We start from the raw sequence: 27,699 nt of genomic DNA, 5'->3' as shown, positions 1-27,699 counted from the left end.
ACAGGATCTTCACTACCGTTCGGCGAATCGATCGTAACGTTTAAAACTGCTTTCGATTTTCATGCAAATGATGTTGCTAGCATGATTTTCATTTGAGACTTCTAGTAATGTCGGCCTGCAGAAGGCGAGGACAATAATGATCGCGAGTCATTCACTGGCGCGAGAGCAGAAAAGTCTGCCTTGCTCCTATATAAAATCTGCATTCTCACAACTTTTTCTCTCTGTGTTTTTTTTTCTTTCTAACTTTCCCATTTCCTTTCCATTCTCTTAAATCTTTTTTTTTTTTTAATCCTGCACGGGGGACTCTGAAGATTCCTTTGACGAGGAGTCCCACAAGACAAGCCTTGTCACCCCTATGATAGAGAGAGACGAATGGGCTTGTGAGCACTGTATACACAGGCCTATCAGGCTCGATGGTAAACAAAATCCGTGATCAGGTTCACGATCAATGCGCTGATCGACTCTCAAAGCAGACAATTATTTCAAGGAAATTGTACATATTTGTGTTGGCCAGAACAAACAAGTTTAATGCTAACTTTTTTTTCAAGTTGAGTTGCGTTCCATCACACTTTCTACAATTCTAGTGATCTATGTCACTAACCGAATATAATATTTATCATCGCAAAGGCACTCGCTCCGTAGGCTTCTGCTCCATCCGTTCAATGCACACGCACAATTCCCGCGATACGCCATATGAACACGCAACTATTAATTGCGCGCGCAACCTAGAATCCATCGAAGATATCGACGGCAGTGCAGTGCATTGTGGGTTGGCTGCGAAATTTGTGTCCGCCATGTTGTTGGGCCGAAAGGCGGAAATTTTAGCCTTCTTTTCGCTCAATTTGTGATTTCTAGCAAATTTCAAACTACATCAACCGAATGAGCGGACGAATGATACCGTCATCTCTGACATCAGTTCGGTGATTTCGGCCATATTGGCCACAAGAGGCATTTTCTGGCATTTTTAAGGGGTGATCGGGAAATCGCCATCATGAGCAAGCTAAGTTTTCGAGCTCGGGCTCCGGATCCCTCAAAGCCGATGCCTGTCTTTATGACAGACGAGCTCCCAGATTTACCAGATTTTTCGACAAGCAATCGGGCGGTGCCACAGATGCCTACAGGAATGGAAAAAGAGGAGGAATCGGTGAGTCTTTATCTCATGCAAATGAGTTTGATTTTCTGCATACGTAATGAGGTTCCCGGATTTTGGCGGCCATTTTGTAACACGCCCGTCATAGGGACAAAAATATTCCCTCTTTTGGTTCAGAGCGAAATTTATCATATCGTTCTGTTCACTGTCGTGGCTTCTTTGTGACTTTTTGAGTATTACTTACGCCATGCCATGTATTTTTCGGACAATATGTTCTTATGTACTGAATGTGGAGATTTAGGACAGTCATTCCATGTCACGTGATCAAGTTTCGATCCCGCCTTTCGTGCTTGTAACAGTTGTGTATCACCGCAGCGGGAATCGGCGTTCCCGAGCTGCGTCATCGCGCTGTTAGTACACACCTCGTTCAGTGATATTTGCATCCATTTGGGATGTCTATCATTGTGACATAATCTGACAGTTCATTCGTCAAAACATTTTGCGGACGTTTTTGAAGCGCAAATAGAAATTTTATTTGTTGAATTTTTACTTTTCTTATTTTTTTTTTCGAGCAGGCAAGAATTCTCATCATTAATTGCCAAATTGCGCACGTAGAGAAGAGTACCTGCCACAGTACGGTGCATAGCGCTGCTCTATGAATAATGTATTGCACAATACACGATGCTGGAGTGTATCGAAGCTACGTGTGTTTGTGTGTGTGTATATAAGGAATCGAGTGTTTCGGGATTTATGTCCAGTGTGTATGAGACCATGTGTAGGTGAGCTTCTGTATCACTATGTAGGTGTACACTGCCTGCTGGTTAGTATGCAGTAGATGATTTGGGCACAAAAAAAAAGATAAAAAAATGTATTGGCGTAACAGGCCATATGAAAATAGGGTAGGTGGGTCAATTTAAAAAAAAAATTAAAAGAATTTTTAGGCAAATGACATCTAACCACCGAACCCCACCCCCCCCCCCCCGAAAAAACTTGTTAAAAAAAATGAATGTTCTAAAAAAAGATAATACTCGTACACATGGGGATTGAAGAAAAACAAGCAGATAAATCAAAAAGCAGATTGAAAAAAAAGATGAAAATTGTGAAACTCTAATGAGAACTGGCGAAATACGGGAAAAGATGGCGACTGCGCGGAAGCGATAATGACTGCATTTGGTGCAAGTGATATCAAGATATTTGAAACTCAAATGAGAACTGGCGAAATATGTGAAAAGATGGTGACTGCGCCGAAGCGATGATGATTGCACAATTGATATCAAAATATTGTGCTATCGTGATCGTGATAGCAAATTTTTAAATTTTTTTTTAAAAATCTCGAATGTCAGGGACATTTTTAGAGTCGGTCGCGTTACGCAGATGCAACTTTCTTTTTTTTCTTGGCCTAGTAGTGTACTAGCATAATTGCAATGTAATCAGACACACACAACCATGTGTGTATATTTTGTGAAAGTTTGTTGAGTGATGCAATTGAGAAAATTGAAAAGATTTTGTTATCAAAAATAAAAATGATTGGCATCATCACTTTACATTCAGTTTCAGCTCTTTAAAAAAATTGTTTCATTTGTTTTTTTGGATCACTTCTCTCGTATGTTTCTCATCAATTAGAACTAGCTGTGAAAAAAAAATAAAGCACTTAGCAGTACTGCAAAAATGGAAACTATGCTGCAGTTTTTTTCTTTTTCAGTTGGCAGTCGTGCATTTCTGCAGAAATTGCTACAAGTGACCTCTTTGTCGCGACACTTGTGTACAGCGACAGGGCTGTGTATAGTTACACTAACCTATGATGCACCTGTATGTAACAGACCCACATCCTGTGTTGAGTTATGGCATGCGCAATGCAGGTAGTAACTAAGGGATTTAAAAAAAGAAAAACAAAACCACTGATTACAAATATGATACTAGAGTACTCATAATATTTGGGAATTATTACACACTTTTTACCGTGTGAAAAAAAAAATATTGTAGTGCTTTTTTATTTTGTTTCAAGATGACTGTGAGATGGCAAATCTCTTTGGATTTATAAATCTTTGACACATAACAATGTGAAGATTTGGCACTTAATACTGTATAAAGACTTTCTATATAAAATATATGCTGAAAACAAGTTTTCTTGCAACCCAGATCAGAGATCATTGTTTGTTTCTCCATCAGAGATACGATTAGTTGGCTTTCATTAAAGGACAAGTTCACCTTCAGGGGTCGCGCTTAACTTTTTTTTAAACTAGCCACGCGGACCAGTTAGATTCAAATTTGGCTAGTCCGCAAAATTTTTGACTGGCCAACAGAAATTTTTGACTAGTCCGTCTTGTTTTTTAATCGCATGACTAATGTCAATTTGGGGAGGGCCAAAAGTAGGCCTACATTTCAGTTATTATATCATATACATGTATCATATTCATTATCATTACTTCATTATCATCATACATCATCACTATGTTTTGTAACTGTTTTGTGACAGGTTAAATTGTCTTGCGGGTCAGGGGCAAGACATACAGCCTACAGGCCTTCTCGGAAATGTTGATGTTTATTTACGAACGCACGCACGCCGTAATCACACCAACACGACATTCACAAGAAGTGAAGAACAGGTCGATTATTCATTCTTTTTTTATCTCCAAACAAACGTTTCAGTAGTGACACACACAGGCCTAATTAATGGTCGATTTGTTTTAAGCTAAGCATCTTTTTGAGGCACCATTATAAACCAGGGTGCTACACAACTTTTTTTAATTACTTGCCCAATCGGGCAAGCAGATTTGCAAATTAGTGTAAAACACTTGCCCGAACAGAAAAAAAAAATCAGAAAATATAAATAATTGAAAAAAAAAAATCACTAGTATGTCAAGGTTTTAATGGAAAAAAAAAGAGAGTGAAGTTGATAAACAGCTGAGGTTGAGAAAAAGAGAATCAGAGTTTCATTTTTTAGGACTATTACCACGCTCCTTTACGCCTTGTCAGGAGCACTAAAATAGGTGTAGCTCTCCTTATTTTTTTTTTTCACATAATGGTACTTCAATATATAAAATGCTTCTGGTAATTGGTTATTCCATCTCCCCTCTACCTGACTCCTTTCACTGTGTACTTGTACTCATTTCACTCTGATCTTTCCACACCTTGGCCTCGATCCCATTGGAAAAAAGAAGAAGAAAAAACAACGAGAAAACAGACACACACACACATATTGCAACACAACAAAAACCTCTTCCCTACACCTTCCTGATTTCCATGTTTCTATCAGGTGAAAGAATAAAACAACAGTACTATGTTGATTGAAACTCGACACCCATTCATGCCAGCCAGGCAAGGCTGCCATGTAACTTCAAAGCACATTCCGACAGCTGGCTGGCAAAACCACATGGCAAAATTTGCGCGCGCGTGTAGAATGCAGGATTGGGTGGAGCAGGGAGGGTGGAGCTAGGCGTAGGGCCTGGGAACAGGCAAGGGTGATTTGATAGTCTGTGAGTTATCAAAAGCAGACCTTTTGAACAATTGAAACGTCATGATACGATCTTGTCTTCCTTTTGGACTGAAAGAAAAACATCAAAAAGACGAGTTGAGTATCATAAATTTTTACATAGTCATGCAAAAAGATTACTACACTCATGTCATGACAAGAAATGAATCAATATTCCAAGACAAAAACAAAGCAGCCTCGGGTACCTGACGGTGACATCGAGACGCCATGCATTTACCATGCACGTTTGGGAGCAACATGTTGGAGTTGGCAGGGGAAAGGGGTGATCCTGGAGTTTGTGAAAACTTCCTGACACCCAGGGAGGTTAGATTCTCTTCCCGCTGTCTAACCGGGTAGTGAATTTGTCTCGGCGTACGAGAACTTTCATATATTTCTGTGATTTAGTTTTTAATCGAGTGATTAATCAATCCCTTTCTACAGTTCAGTAAACATTTAAAATACTCGATTAAGCACACTATTATAATCTATAGTGTAATCGACTGTTCGATATTTCTACTATGGGTCAAAAGAAAGGCTATAGAACCATGTGTTGCTTATAGAATCATGATCTTTGCGATGATTCCTTGAACTCAACTCACTAGCTAGTTCTTCGATCAATATTTCCAGGCTATATTTACACGCTGTTTATTCCAGTGCGCGCATTCTTTCGTCTGGCACCTAGCTGGCGTCTGGCACCTGGTTTTGTGGAAATTTCCACAAGGGGAGAGGGGGTGGGGTGTCAAGTTTCTCGTAAGACCAGAGACTGCATACACAATCTCTTCGCTTGTATTTACTGTCGTGTTTTTCCCCTTGGAATTTGCTGTTATTTGTTAATGAACATTTAGATTTAACTTTACGAAGGTTGCTATCTAGCAAGTGGTTCTTGTTGTGAGGTGTATGTATTTTTTTTTTTCATCATTCATGGGCCGGAGGGGAAAGAAGAAGTATGCTCAGCAAGCTGTCTTTTACACCAGCATCAGTAATTATCGTCACCATCACTCAGATCATTCGGCCCTTGTCCTATAACATTCAGAAACATGACCAACATGATCACTCGGGATAAACTGCACCTACGCAAACAACATCCCGACAACACAAACTCTACAAAAGATCACACACAGCTGGGATCAAACTTCCTTCGAAATACTGCAGCAAAGCGGAGAAATCGCCGTTACGACAATGCATGTACAGTGCCAGACACTTTAAATAATCACTTTTAAATACTTCGAAATATAAAGGGAATGAATAGAGTGACATTAAACGAAAGAAATCGTACCAAACTAGTAATAATATTAGAAACCATTGAAGAGAATAAGCCCTAGCGGAAGTTTGCAGCACCGAACGCCAAGCGAAATACAACGGAAACTCGGTATGACGAGCTCCTTTGGGACCGAGACAATTTGTTCTTTGTAATCCTAATGTTTATATCAGTAGTCAATAAACAATACAAAACAAAGGAAATTAATTCAATGGGACCGGAAAAATCAGTTTGTTTTTCAGGTATTTAGATATATTATCAGATCTCCAAAGGCGAATGAAGGTCTAGTCACTGTATATTTACAACTATATATCGAGTTTCCACGGTACACAAAGTTCGAACACTTTTCACCTGCACATCGTCAAACAAAGTATGCAACACATGAACAGAAACTCACATCTTAATTGCAGAAAAATGATGCAATAACATCGTAAATATCACACAGACAACACTCTAAAAAGTCAGTTCGTACTTGGGAGGTAGGGGAATAAGCGGATGAAGAAGCAAAGAAGAGAGAGAGAGAGAAAAGAAACAGACATTGGACAAAATGCATGTAGCAGCACGTGCATGTGGCTGGCCAGACACACAATACAACTACCGGTAATCGGTATACATGCAGATACCACGGCGATCGATGTAAACACCAGGGTCCATGGGCGTCCGCTAGTTTGCAGGCACAAACCCTTGTAGGTCGTGGAAAAAGTCTGCGTGCACCAAGACTACAACACGCACCACTGGCACTGCAGCCTCTCCAGGGAGAAGCTACAACACAGCCCATATATATGAGACCGTGCCAGGGTGGTGCATGTAGTAGTCTTGGCGCAGACTCCTTTACAGGATGCACACACGGACTAGCTCCGTTTGCGCGCTGCACACGGAGTACGCAGCGATTTGCGTTCAGCGCTTGTCACAGCCAGTATGCTGGGAAGTGGGAAACGACACTGGAGCAATATTTTGGCTGGCCACACGGACTAGTAACTTCCGAATTTGATGATTTTTAGCTAGTCCGACGTGATTTTGGGTGGCCAATGGCCAGCGGACCATCGCCAATTTCGAACCCTGACCTTCATAGACATGTGAGTTGAGTGAATGCAGCAATACTAGTAGAACATATCAATGAGAGTTTGAGGAAAATCAGACAATCTGTTCAAAAGTTATGAATTTTTGAAGTTTCTGCTCAGTCACGTCTGGATGAGAAGACTACTTTAGCTTGTGATGTCATATGAGTACAACTATATAAAGAAAGTATAAAGAAAATTCAAGATATTCTCACTTTTCTCACATAATGAAAGAACACTCGACTTCTCTCTTTCAGATGTCAGGGGAAATAATATTACCCCTAACATAGTCAGTAACATGTCGAAGAAACGTGCACTTTATTCAAAAAGTTAAGTTTTGTGAAATTCTCTTTTTATTTTCCTTATATTGTTGTATGCATGTGACATCATACACTGTAGTAGTCTTCTCCTCCAGCAGTGATTGCACAGATACTTTAAAAAATTCATAACTTTTGAACGGATTGTCGATTTTCCCCAAACTTTCACTTATGTGTTCTACTAATATTGCTGCAATCACTCAATCCACATGTATATGAAGGTGAACTTGTCCTTTACTAAAGTAAAAAGAAAACATATCAAGATACACATAAGAGTAAGAAGTGTCATTAAAATTAGACATTTTTATGAACCTAAGAGAGATAAGGGATTGTAAAGTTTCATACAGTGCACTGTACATATGATTTGGCGGGCTGTACCCCAGGGTACCGTTGTAACCTTGAGTACAGTGTTGTGTAGCGCCATCTTGTGTCCATTATCATACAGTTGTGCAATGCTGTCATGGCGACTATTTTCTCAACATCAGTGCTGGCATAAATCGATGTGGCAGTGACAATCCCAATGCAGATTTTTCTTCTTTTTTTGTATGGAAGATGTTGTATGCTTTTAGTAAAACACACTTGATCATTCATTTACTCAATGCAAGAACATTAACGAAAGAAACCGACACTGTCTTGGATAATAAACAAAATTTAATTTCCAATCTTATTCAAAGTTAACATAATAAAATCAGTATTTACAATAACGTATATACAATGATATTCAAAAGTGGAGATTACAACAGAGCATGTAAATGAGAAAAAAAAGATTATTTGCATGCATTGATTGTTGCATAATCACAAACAAGAAGACATTTTTGTGCATAATAATACGAAAAAAAATTTTTACACATTTTTTGGTAACCCAGGGTACAGCGCTGAAAAAAAAAATTAAACAAAATGGCGAATTTTCATTTCGTACTTCATGGTACCAAATATTGCATCATATGTTGCAGTGAAACAGTGTACGAAACAGGGAATAATTTTCCTGGTATCGCATCGCAATTTGCTATGCATTTTTACACCACTGCTGCACAAACTAACTTTTGTGTAGCAGTTTTCTTCCATAGATTAGAAGTGTACAGGATACCATTTTGAAATATTTTTTATCACCTGAAATAGCTAATCAAATTTGAGTTGGAAAATTATTATTATGAGGTGATGATGTCATCATTATTTAAGTCTCCCATTGACATCATACACAAATCGTCGTTTGGGTGACAAGACCTTGTACTGTATCTCAAATTTGGGTGAAAATCCCTTTTTTCGATTATTTTTCAGATAATCAGTCAAGTGATGTCCTGTCGAAATCCTAGCTGTCTTACCCTGAAATGAAGCCGTCATTGCATGCCCAAAGGAAAGGGGATCCTAGTTATTATAGTACTTTGGCTGCCTTTTTTTTTCTTTTGCTCTCCTGAACATTTGTCATTTGTTAGTACAGAGTGTACAAGGTCTCATTACCCAACAGCAAAATGTTTTTGCTAAATTTGATTTCATGAAAACAATAAAATCAACCTGTGTCATTTGCATTGAATTTATACTGACAACCGTTATGCTTGTTTGTTTGTTTGTTTTTTTACAATGTTATTAGAATGTAAAATTATTTGTAAAGAGAGCAAGATTCAAATGATTATTGACCAAAACCATGAATTATTAGTAACCAAGATCAGACGGAAGCTAAAGGCCAAAGTATCTCACTTAGCAGCAAATGTGTGCAAACGTAGCCACCTGAAGCAAATGTAAGTTTTTGACATGGTTTGTCCGAGTACTTTTCTTGTTTATGATTTGTCAACCTGGCGCAAAATATGCTACTGTAAAAGTGCATATTTTCGCACAAGTAATTTTTTACGCTTGGCTGGGTAAGATGACTTTGCATTTTTTCAATTCTCTGGAATAAAAGCATTGAATAGTGGTACATATACATTGTATCTTATTTTCGTGCTACTTTCTGGTTTCATGAAATGTGCAAAAATTTCTACTTGAATTACAACAGTCAGTGCAAAATTTTATAGCACCAGGTACCAGTTTCTCTTACTAATAGTATACTGTAAAACCAGACATTTGTGCATACATGAAACTTTTGCAAAACCGTGAGGAGGCAAGATTTGTGAAAGTAGAATGCATGCGAAAGTATTGCATTGAATGCCAATGACAGTTCTCTAAAGTGTCATGCTGCGATTAATGGCTATGGGCTCAAAGTAGGGAAAGTTTCATACTGCAGATGTTTCAGGTTTTACAGTAATATTGTTATTGTTCAGTAATCTATGAAGTTAGTTGATTAATGTCAATCATAGAAAGAAAGTAACTAGTTCATGAATTCCATGTCACGTAAATGTGGTTTGAACCAATTACTTGCAGTCTGTGAGGTCAGAACCAAATGTTTTCTCCCAGATGATCACACTGTGCTTCAGATTTAGCATCATTTCCCTTTTTTTCAGTACTTAATATTTCAGAAAAATATTGGAAAATTTTGATTGAGGATGTTGAATTGAGTTCAGGGTTATTTTTATGCGACTGCTTAGGAAGCGACCACATATTATTGAAATAAGCAAGCAACCACAGGGCCCCGTTTTATCAAAAGATATAATCGATTATAAATTTCCTTAACACGCAGGCCGCCATAGCCTTATGAGAGAAATCGACTATATAATGAATTATAACTCTTCATAAAACAGAGCCCTGGACTAACTGACAGTTCTTAGTCCCTTCTGAAGGACTAGGCTATGGGAATGAAAGGCTTCTGTGTGTGTAGTTGTGTGCAAAAACGTTTTGACTGTTTTTATGAGAAAAACAAATTCAGTAAGATGAAATGCCATACAGTATGTTTCCTGCAGAAAAGCGTGGAAATATAACATTTGACTTGTGGAATATCATCCTTCACCTTTAATGAACCATGTTGTGCAATCACAGAGTCACACATTTTTGTATGCTACCTGTACTTGGTCACCTTGCAGGCATGCAGGCTTACATTGTAGTATTACAGGGCATAGTCTGGTAGTCTTTTATCTGCCTGCAAAGAATACATGATGCAATTAGCAAAAACAAAAACAAAAACAAAAACAAAGAAACAAACAGACAGACAAACAAAACAAAACAAAAAACAACAAAAAACAAAACAAAACAAAACAAAACTTAAAACCAGTTCAACATGATTAATTCATTGGTAGCTCATGGCAAATTTTCTTATGTATTTTGTAGCTGTGAGTGCTGAACTGTCATTATCCCATAGTCCCCATAACTACTGTATTTTACCACACCTAGGAGCAGTGCACCTTTGCTGTACTATTTTTATTTATTTATTTATTATTTTTTTTTTACAAGTATGATTCACAGATTTTACCAGTGTAGGATTCTACAAAACCCATTTGCCCACCTTGCCCAGGCCACTGTTGGGCAAACAACCTGAATGGGCATTTGCCTGTTAGTGTTATAGAGCCATTGCACAAATGTCTTTTTGGGCTGGTGGGAGAGATATCGTTTATAATGCCCTGCTTAATAGAGAAATGATAAAATTTTCAGGCTGGGGTCTTGTGGAGACATAATTTACTTCTTGAAATATGAATGCAGAAAAAAAAAAGCAAGCAGCCCTCGTCAGGCCTCATGCATGAGTAACTTTTCCTTGAAACTTTTAAAAGAAAAAACCACAAAATTGACAACCAATGTGAGGTTGTACGTTGTTCACTCGGTCCCAACACATCCATGATCTGATGAAAAGAATCAATGCTTAGAGCAAATAGTAGAGTGCAGTGATATTCCTGGTACGGGAGCTCATTTTCATTGATTCCCTGTGTTGATAGTAAGGGATTCTCTTCAGACATCTTTTTTTTTTTCCCTTTGGGATACAGTAGGTGCTGAAAAATGCTTTATCATGTTCAATCAAAACCGTGAATTGGACTATCAAAAATTTATATGTACATTGTAATGTCATATTTTGGTCCTTTGGCCTCATAAATTCACTGCTAGAAACAAATTGCACTGTTTTATATCATTTTATGCATACAGTGATTTATATACATAGAGCTAAAGAACACACAAATAGGGGAAATGGTCATTTGACTGGAATTCAGACTGGCTGCTGAACTCATCAATATTTTCTGTACATATACAATTGTATGTCGTAGCACATATTACTTGTGGTGGTTGTCGAAACCAGCACATGAAATAATATGGTTAATATATATTTCAAAAGAGATTTTCTTTTTATCAAGTTTTTGCTTTGCCCTAGTGATTTAAAACAAAACAAGTTCTTCAGTGTAGCAAGAGATAAACAAGTCAACCATTGTCATTATTACTTTGCAGGAGCATCATTTGCAGAGGGCAATATCAGCTCAACAGGTATATGGCTCTGCTAATCATTTGGTCATCCCAACGCCGGAGGTTCTCTCTAATGAAGAGTTGTATGAGAAGCTGTATGAATCGAACTGCAAGCAGAACAGGCAGTACATTCATGTACAGCGTGAGTATTTTAAGCTTTTGCTGAAGTGGTTGGGAACAGTCACGGCACCAGCCATTTCAGGCAATTTTTCTGTTGTGTCTTTTTTTTATTATCACCTGTTGAATTACAATTTTAAGTCTGATTTATGTATGCTGTAATTGACTACAAGTTGTCTTTTGACTTACAAATGAAAATTATGGAGTGTCAGTTTATGATCTGTTTGATAATTGAAGTTGCCTTTTGAATGAATAAAAGTGTATAGATATGAAATCATTACAGTATGCTTCCGTTGCTGTTATGAGGAAACATGAGGTCACTTTCAATTGATTAAAGTTGAACAAATACAAGGAAATGTTGAAAAGAATTTTCTTGAATTATTTCTGTACAGTTTTTTTATTTTATTTTTAAATCTATATGTTTTAGTGGTTTCAAGAATTGGCATACAAAACTCAAGGGCTTTTTACACTTGTAAAATTTTGCTTAGCCCCGGACCAACGGTGGGGCTAAGGGGGGGCCTTAGCCCCACCGTTGGTACGGGACTATCCTTAGCCCACTTTCTGTTTACACTCGTTTTTGCCAAAGTGGGCTAGCCCCACCGATAGTACGGTACTATCTGGCCCTGCAAAATAGCAGGGGTTAGCACGGTGCCAAGCAAGTGAGTGTAAACAGAACGAAAAAATAATCCTGGGCTAAGCGACGGAGACGAAGTCCGACCCTCACTGACCAATCAGAAACGAGGTAATCAATTGCTGCCGGTGCGTGCGTGTACGTGTACAGTACACAGCATAATTATGAATATTCATGTGGTTTGGAAAGTCCGGGGCTAAGAAATACGAGTGTAAAAAGGTCAGTTTTCTCCTTAGCCCCGGACAAGAGATAGTACGGGACTAATTGGCGAGTGTAAAAAGCTGAAAAAATTGGTACGGGACTAACGATAGTCCTGGGTCAGAGAAAGTCCGGGGTTAAGAAACACAAGTGTAAAAAGCCCTTCAGAGTACTAAACTTATTTCAAGTACCGGTAGCCGAGATTTACATGTGGGTTATTTTAGGATGTGAGGGAAAAACAAAACAAAACAAGTGTTGTCAATCTCACATCAAACAACAAGTTATTCACAAATTGTTTTTATCAAATGATAAGTATATGAAATGGCGCAGAACATTTCCTGGTCTGAAATGTCATAAACATTCAAAAATATATTGTATCACAACTTTGCATACAACCATGTCGTTACACATGAGACAAGACATGAAACAAGTGAAATCAGACAGGTCAATGAATATGAACCATTTTTTTATGCCTCCGCCTGAAGGGTGCCGGAGGCATTATTTCTTTTATGTTTTAGTAAATGGCCAGGTTTCATTCTCACTAGCATTGAATTTATATATTTCAGATATTTGAAATACCAACAAAACCCATTTAAAGATAATTTGTCAAAATGCCTTTGGTTTTTACCATGTGATCGCATCTGTTACAGCACTCAGCATGGAGCAGGACATCCCAGACTATGACATGGACTCGGGAGATGAAAAGTGGTTGAAGGAGGAGGCCAAGCTCTTCACAGACGTCACACCTCTCAAGTTCGAAATCATGATGGACCGGCTGGAGAAGGGCAGCGGCCAGAGGGTGAGTTAGTGTGATAGAAAACTAATTTTTGTCTCTCTTTCTTTTTTTCACTTTCATGCAAACAAGTGAATTAACATTCGTGAATAATCAGTCAAAATATTCCTTTTCCTCTTAGTAAGGTGATAATGGTAATGTTCGAAGTTTATCAAAGAGCTTTTTCATGTAAACTGAACACTTTTTCAATGGTTTGTGCATTTTCAATTAGTGTTATGTTTACTGTGACTTTTTGTTGTCTTGCCTGTGCAACTTAATGACACTCCTGGGAATACTGGGATTGGCTCTGCATCCAGGTATCCTTTTGTCTCACTGTTCATGGTCTCTCGTTGCCAACATATATTTGCAAAAGAGTATGAGGGATCTGAATTCAATGATGCGTGTACAAGCATGACCCTACAATGATGACTTGACAAACTTCTCCTGTCAGGAGGTTACAGGTTACAAAGTCAAATGCCAAAGTTCATTAAAACATAACGAAGATATTAAATGATATGTAGTCAGATCTGATATAATATGAGGCAATATTCTTTTTATTTTCCTCTGATTTTCTTGTCAAAATGTCGTCAAAGCTCATTTTGGGAATAGCTTTGCAGCCCAGTCATATTTTATGTAGATAACATGCGCCTTCATTAGATGTGTATCATCAGTGAGCTTCCTGTATAGCCAGAACCTTGGTGATATTGTTTGTGTCGAGGTCCTCCTTAAATGATGATGCACAAAACCTTTCTGCTTTAATGGCCTGCATGGCTCGCTACAGGTGATGAATCTGAAGGACGCCAAGGCACTGTTGAAAGAGGATGACGATCTCATCATAGCCGTCTATGACTACTGGCTCAATAAGCGAGTCAGGCTGGTGAGTGAAGGCATCATCTAGTTTACTAGTTAGCTGGCATTGGACCCAGAGGAGATGTTTGATACTGCAGGGCTGCACACTAAACCATTTTTTTCTACTGGTCAAACTTGTCTGTCAGACCAATAGGTACCCAGTTTTTCAGTTTTCAGTTTTTCACTGATCCATTCCTGAAAAAGTTCGATAGTGGTTTTTACTGGTCCTGGACCGTCAGATCAGTGCCAGTGTGCAGCGTTGGATACTGTATAAACTGTTATTTTTGCGCATTTCACGAATCACATTTGGACTGCGAATTTATCAACACGCAAAAATATCGCCATGTGCTAGTGCACTTATGATAGCCTCGGTATAAATTTGCGAAAACTACATCGCTCAGAAATGTCCGTGACTTCATTCGCAAAAAATATCTGTATGTGAAAATAACAGCTTATACAGTAATGCATAAAGATTGCTTTTTAGACATTATGCCCTTGCATGCCTGGTACTATGAAACAAAATCTTTTCAGTAAAATGTATCTATTGCAAAGCAAGCTAAAACTTTTGATTTCATATGATCACAACATGTGTGAATATGATATTAGTAAGCATTTATCTGTAGATTTATGATTAGTGGCAGTATTAGTTTATACAAGTATTGATTTTTCTTGGTAAAGAGAAAATAAAATTCACAACTACAAAGAGTGCATTTATATATGGTAATGCCATAGTCATTCTATATATTTTCACTTATTTGTACAAGGTAACTACATAACTACTTCCTTGTTGCTCTCAAGTAACCCTGTATTATGTGAGTGATAGTGAGTACAGATGAAATTGCAGAGAAGGACTGAGAAAATTGAAAAGTAAGTGATAAATGCCAGTGTATCACTGTAAAAATTACATTTCGCCATAGTATGACCTTTTCTGGTTTGAGTAGCTGAAGAGTAAAAGAGAGAAATTGACCTGTGCTGAGTAGTGTGAATGCAGTATGCGTGGGTACAGAGCTGATCCAGTGTGCAGTGAATGCGCCGTGCAGACTTTCAGTTCATTGCTGCATTGCTGTATGTTCTGGGCTTCCAGGGTCATGCGCTGATCCCCGAGGTCAAGCAGGAGAAGCGAGATGGTTCCACCAGCAACAACCCCTACGTGGCTTTCAGGAGACGCACGGAGAAGATGCAGACAAGGAAGAACCGCAAGAACGACGAGGTGTCTTATGAGAAGATGCTCAAACTCAAGAGAGACCTCGCAAAGGCAGTGTAAGTTTTTTGAGTGTGCTTCACCACTTGCAATCGAGAGCCAGCACCTGGAACATTTGCAGTGGAGTGCAGGGCTGTGAATTTTTGGCTGTCTCAAGATCCATCCTTTATCAGCTAATGCTTATATTCTGATTCATCATCTGTATGAAAAGAGTAGGTGAAGAACAAGAGGAGTAGTGACTTATATCCCTGAGACTCTGTGAGGATATTCTGAGAGAAAATATTTGGTCATCTTTTTTTTAAGTGAACAAAGGTCAAAGCTTTATACTGGCAGTAAGCTTTGTGTATATGCTTGTAAAATGTATTATCTACTTTAATGAGAATATGTTACTATTTGCCTCTGCAGGACTCTGTTGGAGATGGTAAAGAGAAGAGAAAAGAGCAAGAGAGAAAGTCTCCATCTTACGATAGAGATATTTGAAAAGAGGTAAGTTGAGCAAGTGGAACAACACTTCTGTTGTGTATGTCAGTAAAATCAAGAATTCATCACAGCTAGGACTAACAAACTGCCCACCTGCTTACATAGTAGACTTCACTGTGCTCCATATTTATTCAGAATTGGTCTTTTGTTACATCCTCACCCCTTCCTAGTACAGCCACTTGATCAAGGGTGTCAAAAGATCTTCCTTAAAAAAAAAAAAAAAACCCTCTGAGAGAGTTATTGCTACCGGTATATATTTTCTTAAGCAAAACTATGTATGATGGATGGGGTGAGATTTGTACTATGAGAAGGTGAGAGTAAGATGAAGCAAGATGATATATTTACTAAAAGGGTCTAAGGCACGCATGTGTCCTATAGCTAGCAAAGACAAGGGTACCGTGATGTACTTTGGACACAGCGTGGCAAGTCTAACAAGCTTTATGATAGTCGGTTATGTAAGAAGAGAGTTGACTTATGGGGATTTTTGTGTCAAATGCAGCACTTGCTCCTCCAGGGATGCTTTTTTTTTTTTGCTTGAACTTTTGTCCAAGATCTACCTCAAATTTTAACCCAACTTCCTCATCGTGCACAGGTATCAGATGGACGATTTCTCAGGGAGCATTTTGTCAGAGTGTGAAGAGCTGAGCAAGAAGCAGCCTTCTTTCACGATACCAGCCATACCCAACGGCAACCAGTACAGTACCTGGGGCACAAAGGTAAGACGGTCGCACTGAAATAGGCGTCTGCCATGACAGGGTTAGAGCTGTGGATTGAGGTTGAAGTCCCGGTTGAGAGCAGCACCGTGCTTCCCACAATTGCCTCAACAAGCAAGAAATTTTGTTAGTGTACTGTATTTCAAGGATCAGGCAGTATCAAATTTTAATTGATGAAGATCTAAGCCCACAGTATTGGGGAAAGAAAAAGTTTATTCACAGCGAATTTATTTTTATGAGCTAGCAAGAATACTAGTATATTTTTTTCTTTGTCTGTGTTAGTTCCACCCTGCGATTGTGAACAGTAGTGTTTCCGTGCTAATGAGTCATATATGCACAAATTTCACACATATACCTGTTGACAAGAAATGAATGTGGCATGTAGAGTGTTAAGTAAAGGCCACCGCACACTACACGATCAGACTGGTCTTAAAGTCTTTAGCCAAGCTGGGTCTTAAGACCAGTCGTACGACCGGACACCGCACACTATACGACCCGACTGTAAAGCGCGCGCAGTGCGCACTGCGTGCGCTTGCATTTTACTGCATTGTGAATGGCTGAAAGCCTACGACCAGTCGTAGAAATTCAACATGTCAAATCTCTACGACTGGCGCTAAGACCCAGTCGTACGACTAGAAAATGGCAAGACTGTGACGTCACACTTCTAGTCTTAAGGTCTTAAGACCGGTGAATCGGGGCAAAATCGTGTAGTGTGCGGCGGGCTTAAGTTGAACCAATGAAGGGATTGTTGGATCTTGAGAATGTTGACAGAGTGAGTTATACACATTGCCTTCAAGTTGCGCAATTATGCTTGGTGGAGAGTTTTACACCTTTGCCGTGACCGGCAGTTTAGCCTCAAATATATGAATATACCCACCTGCTTTTACATCCTGAAAAAAGAAAAAAAACCCATTGCGATTGAAGTGTTTTTAAAAATGACAACAATGAGCAAACTCACTTTGGATGTCTTTACTAGGAGGAGACGCTAGTGAAGAAGAAGAGGGAGTACAAGAAGAGGAAGCACAAAACTTCGTCAGACAAGCCACGACAGCAATCTTCGTCCAGCCCGAGGGGAGACAGACACACAGACGCAAGGATAGCAGAGGAAGACTTCATGGTCACGCCAACTTCAAAAGTGAGTGGCGGACAAACTCATGTATTTTTTTGCTTTACTCCAGGTTTCTTTGAGAGCATAGGTATTGCAGAGGGTGGAGAGATGTTGTGTTGGCTGCCTTTGAAGTTGATGACAGTATGTGCAATGTGAGCTGCACATTTCCTCCTTTACTAGGCAGTGTTGATTGTGGGCATATATAAGTTGGTTTTCCCCAATTTTTATCCTCCTGTTGCAGTTAATAATAATAATAATAATAATATCATTTATAAAGCGCTTATTACAATGTTTCTAAGTTCTGAGATGCAGTAGAAAGTCGAGTATGGTACCATATATTTATTCAGCACGCTGACCTTAGAAGAATAATTGCCACATCAACTGAAGTGTATCCGATAGAGTAGAGTGCAGAATATGCATCTGCCAACTTCACTGGGGGAAACACTGGTGACCAGAAAGACTGAAACACAGACAGTGAGACAGACAGACACAAAGACAGACAGAGATAAATATACTGATAGAGATATTGGGGGGGGGGGGGGGGGGGTGGGGAGACATTGATGAATTGTGGGATTACCTGGCTGTAGATTCGGTCACTCCAGAGAAGACATCTCTCACAGAATTTATCAATGCCATACTTTTTATGTTGTCTTTTTTGTCCAATCCAGGTGCAATTGTCAGATCAAGAAGAAGAGAATGACCCTGACGGTATCTATGCATTTAGAAGAAAGAAAGGGTGCAACTACCAAGCGGTGAGACTGAAACCATTGTTCTCATTCCGACCCATTGTGCTGAGTGAATGAATGGATGAATGGATGAATGAATAGTGCTTTAACACTGCAATAGAGACATTTAGACACTAAGTACTTGCAAAACATGAGCAGTCTTTGTCTAGCATTAAATCGTCATTCTAATGTGAACAAGAGAAGGATAAGCTTGCTCCTATAGTACACTGGCAATGCTAGAGCTGCAATAAGATGTTGAGGCCGTCGTTTGAAGTACTGTGCCCAGGTTTTACCCGTGATGTATGAACATAAATAATACAACACATGGAAAAGTTTATTTGTGGTTCCACTGTGTCATGGCATTGATGCAACATTAGGCTTGCCTCATATGAGTAAGATTTTGAATGAAAATTTCACATGCCATGGAAGTTATGTCCCATTCACATCAAGTTAACATGGCTATATGCTGTTTTCTATGTTTAATGTGTAGCCTTTTGCATTTTGGATCTTGTAATACTATGTTTCTAAATTTTTCATAGGCGTTAAGCTATAAGTATCTATGTGTGCTGTGGTTAGTCAAAGCCTCTATGCATATTTCAGTCCAAGATGGCATGACCCCCAGAAGAATGATGCTAAACCTGCAACTAAATATTGCCTTGCCACTTATCTGTGAAATGATTTATTGCTCTTCCCCTATGCAGCCCAACCCAGAGCTGGTCTGTGGGTGGCCTTGGTCAGAGAGCCAGCACAAGGGTCTCCAAGAACGCAGGTATCGCTACTGCTGTTCGTCAATACGCAGGCCGCGCAGATGCGTCGGCTTCGCACGGAGAAGAGTCGGGAGAGGTGGCAGGTATGTTGCGCACTCCTGTCTCATTTTTTTTTTTTTTTTCTTGAATGTTTATTGGTGATAATTGGGCATGGTGAGTGCTAGTTTGTAGAAGAGAAAATATTTGCAATTCTCCCTGTTTATGGACTGGCCTGTCATTGATCTGTACTTTTTAAACCTCCCAACACTGTTAGGTAATAAAATTGTTTTTTTTTTTTTTTTTTTTTGGTTTTTTGTTTTGACTGAACTGTTCACTCTCATAAAAAGGGTTATGTAGTAATCCCCATCACACTGAAGAGTCACTTTGTTTTTTTTTAGTTTTGAACTTGAGAAATGAGACAATTTGAGTAGATATTTAACACACCAAAAAAAACCCACATATCTTTTGACATGAAATAGTTGGTATCCTGAGGATTTAATGTGCCAGGGTCACTTGTCACTGTCACAGTGGTCAATTGCTCCTGAAGCAGGAGTTGCAACTTGATTATTTGTGTCTCAATAGAATATGTGTTGAAAATAGTACACCCAGCCTAAGGCAAAAAAACAAAAGGTTGTATTGGCGTAATGCGACCGACCCTAGCGATTAAAGAAATAAAATTCTTCGCTGTCGCGATCAGGATAGCACAACATTTTGATATCGACAGTGCAGTTGTTGTCGCTTTGGCACAGTCGCCATCTTTTCCCGTATTTCGCCGGTTCTTATTTGAGTTTCACAACTTTAATCTTTTTTTTTTTCAATTTATATGCTTGTTTTTATTTAATCTGCGTGTGTAGTAGCATGATTTGTTTTAGAACATTCTGTTGTTTTCACAAGTTGTTTTTTTGTTTTGTTTTACTTCTCCATGTGGAGTCATACAGTGTTTGCTTCACTGCAAAGTGCGCTAGTAAAAAAAATGAAATAAAAAAAAATTGACCTGCCTACCTTATTTTCATATGGCCCATTACTCAATATGATTTTTTTTATTTTTATTTTTTTCTGGCCAAAATGGAGAGGGCACAGGGTCTTAGAATGAAATGGGAAACCAAAGTATTCATGGTCAGACTTTATCAGTAAATTTGCTAGTCTCGTATGAATTTGCCTGCAGGATAATCCTTGACCGGGCGTGGACGCCGTGGGACGATGACTTCAGGGATCTGGAAGACCATCTTCACCCAAGGACACCCTCACCGGTCTCCTCATCAGATGAGGAGGATGTCCCCATCTCTCCCCTGGCCCCCCGGCCGTCACAAACCAGTCTTCCACTCAGTCAAATTCTTGAAGAGATCAGGGCCAATAGACTGTGAGTATTTTATGAGGATATTGCACTTTGCAGTGAAATTGCCTGTTTTACATTGTCACAGTGCCATAGCCTTGACCATCAACGTGTGCACAGTCTCAAACATTTTTGTCACTTTTGTGACTTATGACATAAATTGACTATCTCTAATAAGGAAATCTCGCAGAGTTTTTTTTTTTCTGACAGAGAGAAAATCAGTAAAATTCTATTAAAAATGTTCGACAATTTGATCAAAGTTGCATGTAATTCTTCACTATGTAGACTTGTGCAATATTAAAACAGTATTTGAAATACTTTTCATAAACCATGAAATGCTAGATTTTACACACGTGGATGTCGTCTTGGAAATTGTCATGCAGTTATATAATTATTTGTTTTTCGTGAGAAATTAGAAGACAGAAGCTGAACTCTTGGAGGAAATATTGTGAATTTATGTGGTTGCAATGTTTCATGCCCTTTGATGTAACAGCCCTTTGAATGATCTCATTTCTTTCCAGATCACACTTCAGACCAAAGACACCCCCTCCCAGCAAAGACAGCGAATCAAGCTCATCGTATCCCTCCTCCTCTTCATCCTTCCACCATCAGTCGCTCTATCCTTCCTTGTCGTCTGAATCTATCTTTGTGAGCTTCCCGGAGAGAACGCTCGGCCTTTCCTCGCTGTACACGCCAACGCTGGACGCGGCGGCAACGACGTTCCTCGCCACAGATCCGGCGGAAGAGGAGATCATTGTCGACGTGTCGGACACTCCTGCCACGGTCGCGTCTACTTTGGAACTGAACAGTGAAAGCGGGGAGGGTGTGTCGGACTCACTCGATGTCCAGTCAATGGAAGTGGATGTCGTCGGTCAAGATGGGACACCTCCCGACCTGAATGTGTCCTTCACCTCGTTACCGAGGTCAAAGTTCAGTCTAGAACCCAGTGTTATCAATGTTGTATCTCAGGAAAGAACTGGTCTCCAATCCAAAGGATTTTCGTCGAATCATATACAGGCTGTGGAGACCAGCAGTCCACAGAAATCACTTTCAAGTGTGAAAGGTAATCAGGATGAATGCATGTTTTCATAAACGCTCAGTGGATAGACATTAAACTTGTGTGTTATGTCAACCCTGTTCTCAGTATTCACGTGTTTTCTACATTGTGTGCATATTTGTTCCAGTTCTGTGAGCCTCGCAACAAACACTGATGAGTTCATTATCACAGATGATGGTGAACCAGTGTAGTGTCAAACTGAGTAGCTCTTCATACCATATCATGTATCTGTTTCTCTCACATCGAAAGAAGGCTTGCTTACTTAGTCATTGTCATCTAAAGTTTGTGATCTAAACATCTTTTTAGAGAGAGATTTAACTATTGTTTGTTTTATATGTTGACATTTTATTAAAGAAGAGTGCTTCCTTATAGAACTTTTGCGATAAAAAGATGTACTTGTCCTTGTGCAAGCAGAATGTGTTTACATTGAACAATCATTTATACCAAACTGTTCATTTTGTTGTTGTTGTTGTTGTTTTTTTTTTGGGGGGGGGGGCACCTGTTTGCTTCTGGAATGATTACATGTCTTCGTTATTTGCATTTAAAAGCATTTAAAACCAGAAAGTCTTAATTTTGCTTCCCGCTTTTGTGACTACTGCTGTCTGATTTACCATGCTTGATTCTTTCATCCTTGTTTTCCAATTTGTCACAGCTCCTCAAGGCCATTCCACTGCCCCCGCAGACACAGTACTACAGCTAAACTTCCCCTTGCCCCCGCCATCGTCGACCAACAAGGCATCCTCCCTCCTCTCCTCACTCTCGCAGTCGTCGCGCAGAGACGAGAACAGCAAGGACAAGTCCTGCGCCAAATCTCTCGCGGACTCGCTCACCAGCCTCTCGTCCAGTACTAAGTCCAACTCGTCGGAGTCAGCTGCGGCGGGGAGGGAGCCCTCTGCAGGCAGCAGAGAGTCCAGCCAGAGCTCAGAGCGTGCCACCTCTACCGCCACCACTACCACCACCACGAGCAGCAGCAGCAGCAGCAGTAGTAGTGGGGTCAGCTCATCGGGAGGAACTCTCCTCAACGCCAGTGTTAAGAGGAAGAGCAATGATGTTGATGCAATTGCGAGGTGAGCAGATGTCGCAGCCTTTGCTGCACTTGACTTGCAGTATAAAGGTCCCTACATTTACCTCCTTGCTTACACACTGATATCTCTTGGCATACTGCAGTCATAATCTATAATAACACACTCCACACAAGAGCAAATGGGTGCTTGGATGCTGGATCTTAGTGATTTCCAAGGTGTCAATTATCAGAGTAGCCAGGAAATGACGATTTTGTGGGATGGGAAATGGTGCCAGTTTGGTTCTCAGATATGTAATGCAGCCTATGGCTGTTACAAGAGTTGTGAAGGGCTGTTCTCATTGAAGCTAAAAAGCAAGAAGGGGTAAAATTCACTTAGACTATTGTGCATGGATTTTTTATTTTGTCAGTTGGCATTGTTAGACCCCTATTTGACAGTTGATATGTTATCTGATGAGTATGTTTCTGGAGAGGTACTGTAAAAGTGGACATTTTTCATTCTCAGTTGGGTGAAATTAATTTTCCTATGTTTCTGCCGAATCGAAAGAAAAAAAATGCTATAACATATTGCAAGCAAAAATATTTGCATGCTCTTATTTTTGCACTTGTTTCATGTTGTAAAAAAATTTTCACATGGTGAATATGTTCGCTTTTACAGTATGTCTTTGATGGTCCTACTTGAATGGTGCTTAGCATTTAGATGTAACCTTTGGTTTGTTTGTATTCATTCTTTTATGCAGAGAAAACCATGAGGATAACCCAGCCATGAACCGAATACCCAGCAACCCGTCTGTCCCCATGGAGGTTACGTGAAGAAGAAGAAGAAGAAAAAGAAAAGTCAAACAACATAACATTCCTTCCCAGAGGTGATGTGCGGAGGTGGTGAGATCCAATCCTGCGAGATGGAAGCTGGAGGATCATACGGGGAGAGCTTTGATGCATCGCAGTGTTGGACTGAGTTGGCTAGAGAGTGAAGGATGAGACGTTGGGAGGTGGGGGAGGGGGAGGAAGCCTCTACTCCCACCCTCCTTCTTGTGCTTGACCCATGTCTCCTTCCGCACCAAGCAGCCGTTGATTGTCTGGGCGGCGCTGGATTGATACTCAGTCTTTGATGAGCTAGGGTATTGTCAAAAAAACCTGTTAGGTTAGCAAGGGTAACCCAGTGTTTTACAGTGTTGTGTGATTAACTATTGCAATGTAGGCCCTATTTTTAACCAATACGTTATTTGTAAATATATGGAGCAAAATCCAAGCAGAATTTACATGTGGAAAATTATACTATCCTGACTTGGTTGTCAGAGAGAACAAAAAATGGAAAAAAAAAAATGAATTTCTCCCTTTAATTGAAAAGGTTTTATGCTGCATATCCCACTAGCATATATACAAATATATATGTGTGTGTGTCAAAAATGTTACTGAAGTATTCATAAACATGAGATTTCTGGTTTATCCTGTTGAGGGACAATAATGGTATCAGTGATGTACACCGGGAGAATTGTTCCATGCCTGATCCTTCTGCTTCATCCAATTTAGAAAAGCTCTGATTCCTTTTTACATTTAGATAATCAAGTAGCTGGTCAGTCACAAACATATGTCAAGTGTCATATAGTATGTGATCCTATGTATTCCCCCATTTCCCCCTGCCATTGATGAAAAAAGAAAAGAAAAAAAGAAAGATGCATTTTTATTAAAATCAGAGCAGAAGAAATAAGTCCAAATAATGCTGAATATACAGACTTTGTTACATTGTTAGCTAAAATATATTACCTACCACTGCTTACAAGCATCATCTTACTAAATTCATTCAGTAGCAGCCAATGAAATTCTAAACGGGTCGGTTAGGGCTGCAGAGGAATGAAGATTTTTTAAAAAAAGGAAAAAAATGTTAAGCTATACTAGCATGAGTTAATGTGCCCTGACAAGTGGCAAAATCTTGATTATTATGAAGTTCCTTTATGTCACTATAAGCTTAGGATTGTATGAGCAATACCAAATATGTGTGTACATGTGATTGTATTGTCTGCGGTGTTGGTACATGCATTAATTCAGTAACGGTTGCTTGCAAGCCAGATCACACCCAAGTACATTGCAAATCAGTGAGCCACAAAGCATGCTTAGGGTTGTGTACAAAGCACTGCTCTTTTGGTCATCACAGTTTAGTTGTTTTTTTTTTTAAAACAAATCTTTGTTCACTCACTCGGATCTTTGTGAGTTGTGAGCTTTCTCACAAAATGCAATCATCAGACCCATATTTTTCTTAAAGATTCATTGAAGAGACCCCTCTTGCATTAAGTAACAAAGACTCGTCCCTGCCTGTGTGTGTAATTGTCCCCCCATTTTTTTGACATGGGTGTTAATGGTAAGATATTTAAGTTTTGATAAGAATTAGTAGTGTCACTAATTTGGATGACTTATGACCTGACCTAGATATATTTTGTCATATATGTCAGTGGATGATACCTCTGGGTAGGTGTGTTGAGAAACTTCTTTCTTGCTCAGGTATGTTTAACAAAAATGTGAAAATGATTAAAAAAAAAAGTATAAACAGTTGTATGCTCTATTGTGCCTAGAGGGAGCTGTTCTTCCGTTCATTTGTTTCAAAATGGTTCTATCTATTGACATTCCAAGCCAGAGTTTAGGCCAGGTCGCCTGGTTAGAATAGAGTCGCTGTGTCTCTCAGTGTGTATTGAGCAGAATTTGATCTGAGGATGAATTATATGTTCACTCCTGGGTCGGCCAATCCCAGTTTGTGCAACTACATTGTACTTAGTTTGCCAGTCTGAGTCTGTTATCTGTGGGCAGTGTAGTGGATTTCTCTAAGCCAGAACCTTGATCTGATGACCATTCTCAATTCATTGCCACATACCTAACATAGCCCCTGAACATTCAACAATGCTTTTTTTTTTCTCCCCCCCCCCCCCCCAAAAAAAAAGAGTGTCTTAAACAAAATCAAAGACAAATACGTGCACTCAAATAAAGCCCTTGGAAGGAATGATAAAGCCTGTGAAAGTCCAAGCTTATAGTTTTTCATCTACAGTGTTAAAAGATAAAATTGTGATATCCAACATGCTTGCAAAAATGTTTATAGACAAGATATTGCTGTTGAAGAGAAATCCCTATTAAAAATAAATGTTATATTATAGAAAAAGGGATTATCAAATGAGGGACGTATGCCTGTTTTTATGAATTAGTTTCAGTGTCCCTGCATAAGCATAGCTTTCTTAATAATGGCAAGTTTGCAAATTTGTTCATTATCTATGGAGGTGCTGGTTGACCTGATAAAGAACATATTTCAAATGCACAAAACTATCTAGTGTGGCATTGTGGCTGATTAATCTTGGGCTGATTGTGTAACCAATATAATACCAAAGGCCTCGAGTCTGGGGTAATGGAGCAAAAGTTTGACAAAAGAAATCATTATTTTTGAAAGAACATAAGTTGGTCCACTGGCTGTTTTTCAAGTGCTGTATCTTTTCCACTGTCAACATACAGTCACTGTTAAAAGTAAGGAAAATGTCCAGTGGAATGGATATGAACAATCAAGTAAGTTGGTGTTTTGTGGCACCTAGTCCTTCCTATGTCTTGTTTCAAGTCCACGTAACTCAAAGTAAGGGATGAGGGTGTGGTCCCTGATACCAAAAGTATAAAAAAAGGGGGGGGGGGGGCGGGCTTGTGTCCGTCTTAGTAACTCTTTGCAACCAGTAAACATGTTACGCTAAGCTGTGGTGTATTTTACTTTGTGCTTGGCACATGCAGATCAGCATGTGTGAGGGTGAAAACATGATGAAGTATTTGTAGCTGGTGTGCAGTGCTGCTCTCAGTTCACCTGTCACTCTTATGGAAAGTTAGATAGAGTAATCCATGATGCCTCAGAGTGATGGTAAATTAGGTCACGCTCACCACTCTGCCACGCAATATTCAGTTAAGAGTCACCATCCCTCCCATGTCCAGACAATGGTCCCGGGCGTTGACCGTTATCCTCGGGTAGTCACAGCAACCTAACTTCCCCAAACTGGTGCACTGATGTCTACTAATCTTGATGGATAGATGGAGGGTCATAGTTCAATTCAGTCACTACTGAAACAGTGGGTGTATTAATATGATGACTGTGGATGTCGAATGCAGAACAATATGCCAGTAACGCTTCAGGCTTTGTGTTCTGTGATACTGCATCCAAGACGTGGTGCACCCTCGCTATGCGAATCAAACTTGAAACTTACGGGGACATGACTTTTGGCATCAAAGTCACCTGCTATTTGTCAAGGAATAATTGAGCAGTTTACTCCGCTAAATTGATTTGAAATTCACAGATCTCAGTGCTAACTTTCGAGCTTATTGGCCTCATCTGTAATGTTGGAAGTAGAGAGGTTGGCTCTATGTCTTTCAGTAAAATTGTTAGGTTTAACTATCCTCCCCCCCCCCCCCCCAAGAAAAAAAAAAGAGAGAAAATTTTACCACCCTAAAGAACAACAACAAAAAAGAAGCATAAAAGTAAAGCAATTGTGTGCCTCAGGGTTTTGAATGTCTTAAACTTCTCTTAACACATTGGACCAGTGCATTTGCTACATCACGCTCTGGCCTTGATTTAACCTTACAATAGCATCATGTAAATTGGCTTTCCTTTGCGGTGTGTCATGCTTCTAGTTCTTGTAGAAGTGGATTAAATTTTGTCACTACAATGACATTTTTGACAACCCTGGCAGAAGCTGTTGTTAAATATTGGACGGTATTTAGTTGAAAGGTAATCTGATGCACATTACTGAGCTGGATGCATGACCGTTTTCAGCAGGCACTTGAAAACACAGATTGAAAAATGTGATTCCTTAAAGATAAACTCCGCAAACCATTACAAATTCAGGAGAATAGTTTTTTGGTGGATCCGTAACCGAGTATGGTTTGCCATGAACTTTTGGATTTGAAGTTCTAAATAGCAGTGAAGACCAAAAAAAAAAAAATAATAAAAATAAATAAATAAATAAACAAAAACTTAATTGTTCACACACTTTCACATGAAGTGTGTAACTACAACGTGTAGTAGTAAAAATCACTCCCTGCTCACTTCAACATAATACTTGTGTCCTTTCAGTTCTATGAACTGCAAAAGTTAGTGCACCATCAACCAAAATTTGTGAGATGATCTGCTTAACGTGGTAATCAAAAAGAAAAAAAAAGATATGGTGATCATAAAAACTAATGTGGTAATCATGGAAATAACCTATTTTCTCTAAACCCGCGATATTTA

At 39.3% G+C, this 27,699-nt stretch overlaps 1 protein-coding gene across 1 annotated transcript; it reads left to right on the top strand.

Annotated features, from left to right (window-relative positions):
- The first annotated feature begins 791 nt into the window (after positions 1-791).
- On the top strand, positions 792-23,764 carry LOC139711749 (enhancer of polycomb homolog 1-like). Its single transcript, XM_071623604.1, has 14 exons — positions 792-1,144; positions 11,492-11,648; positions 13,103-13,251; positions 14,006-14,101; positions 15,158-15,333; positions 15,680-15,760; positions 16,347-16,470; positions 17,444-17,602; positions 18,244-18,327; positions 19,002-19,150; positions 20,212-20,406; positions 20,901-21,442; positions 22,089-22,503; positions 23,198-23,764. Exons 1-14 carry the CDS (start codon positions 992-994, stop codon positions 23,268-23,270), a joined length of 2,553 nt encoding a protein of 850 aa, XP_071479705.1. The 5' UTR covers positions 792-991; the 3' UTR covers positions 23,271-23,764.
- The last annotated feature ends 3,935 nt before the right edge of the window (positions 23,765-27,699 follow it).

The sequence above is a fragment of the Diadema antillarum genome, unplaced genomic scaffold, assembly GCF_040938485.1.
Source record: "Diadema antillarum isolate AM-2024a unplaced genomic scaffold, OU_Dant_1.0 seq00001698_RagTag, whole genome shotgun sequence".
In the NCBI taxonomy this organism is placed as follows: Eukaryota; Metazoa; Echinodermata; class Echinoidea; order Diadematoida; family Diadematidae; genus Diadema; species Diadema antillarum.
The sequence above is the reverse complement of the archived record's forward strand: the minus strand, read 5'-3'. Positions and strand labels throughout refer to the sequence as shown.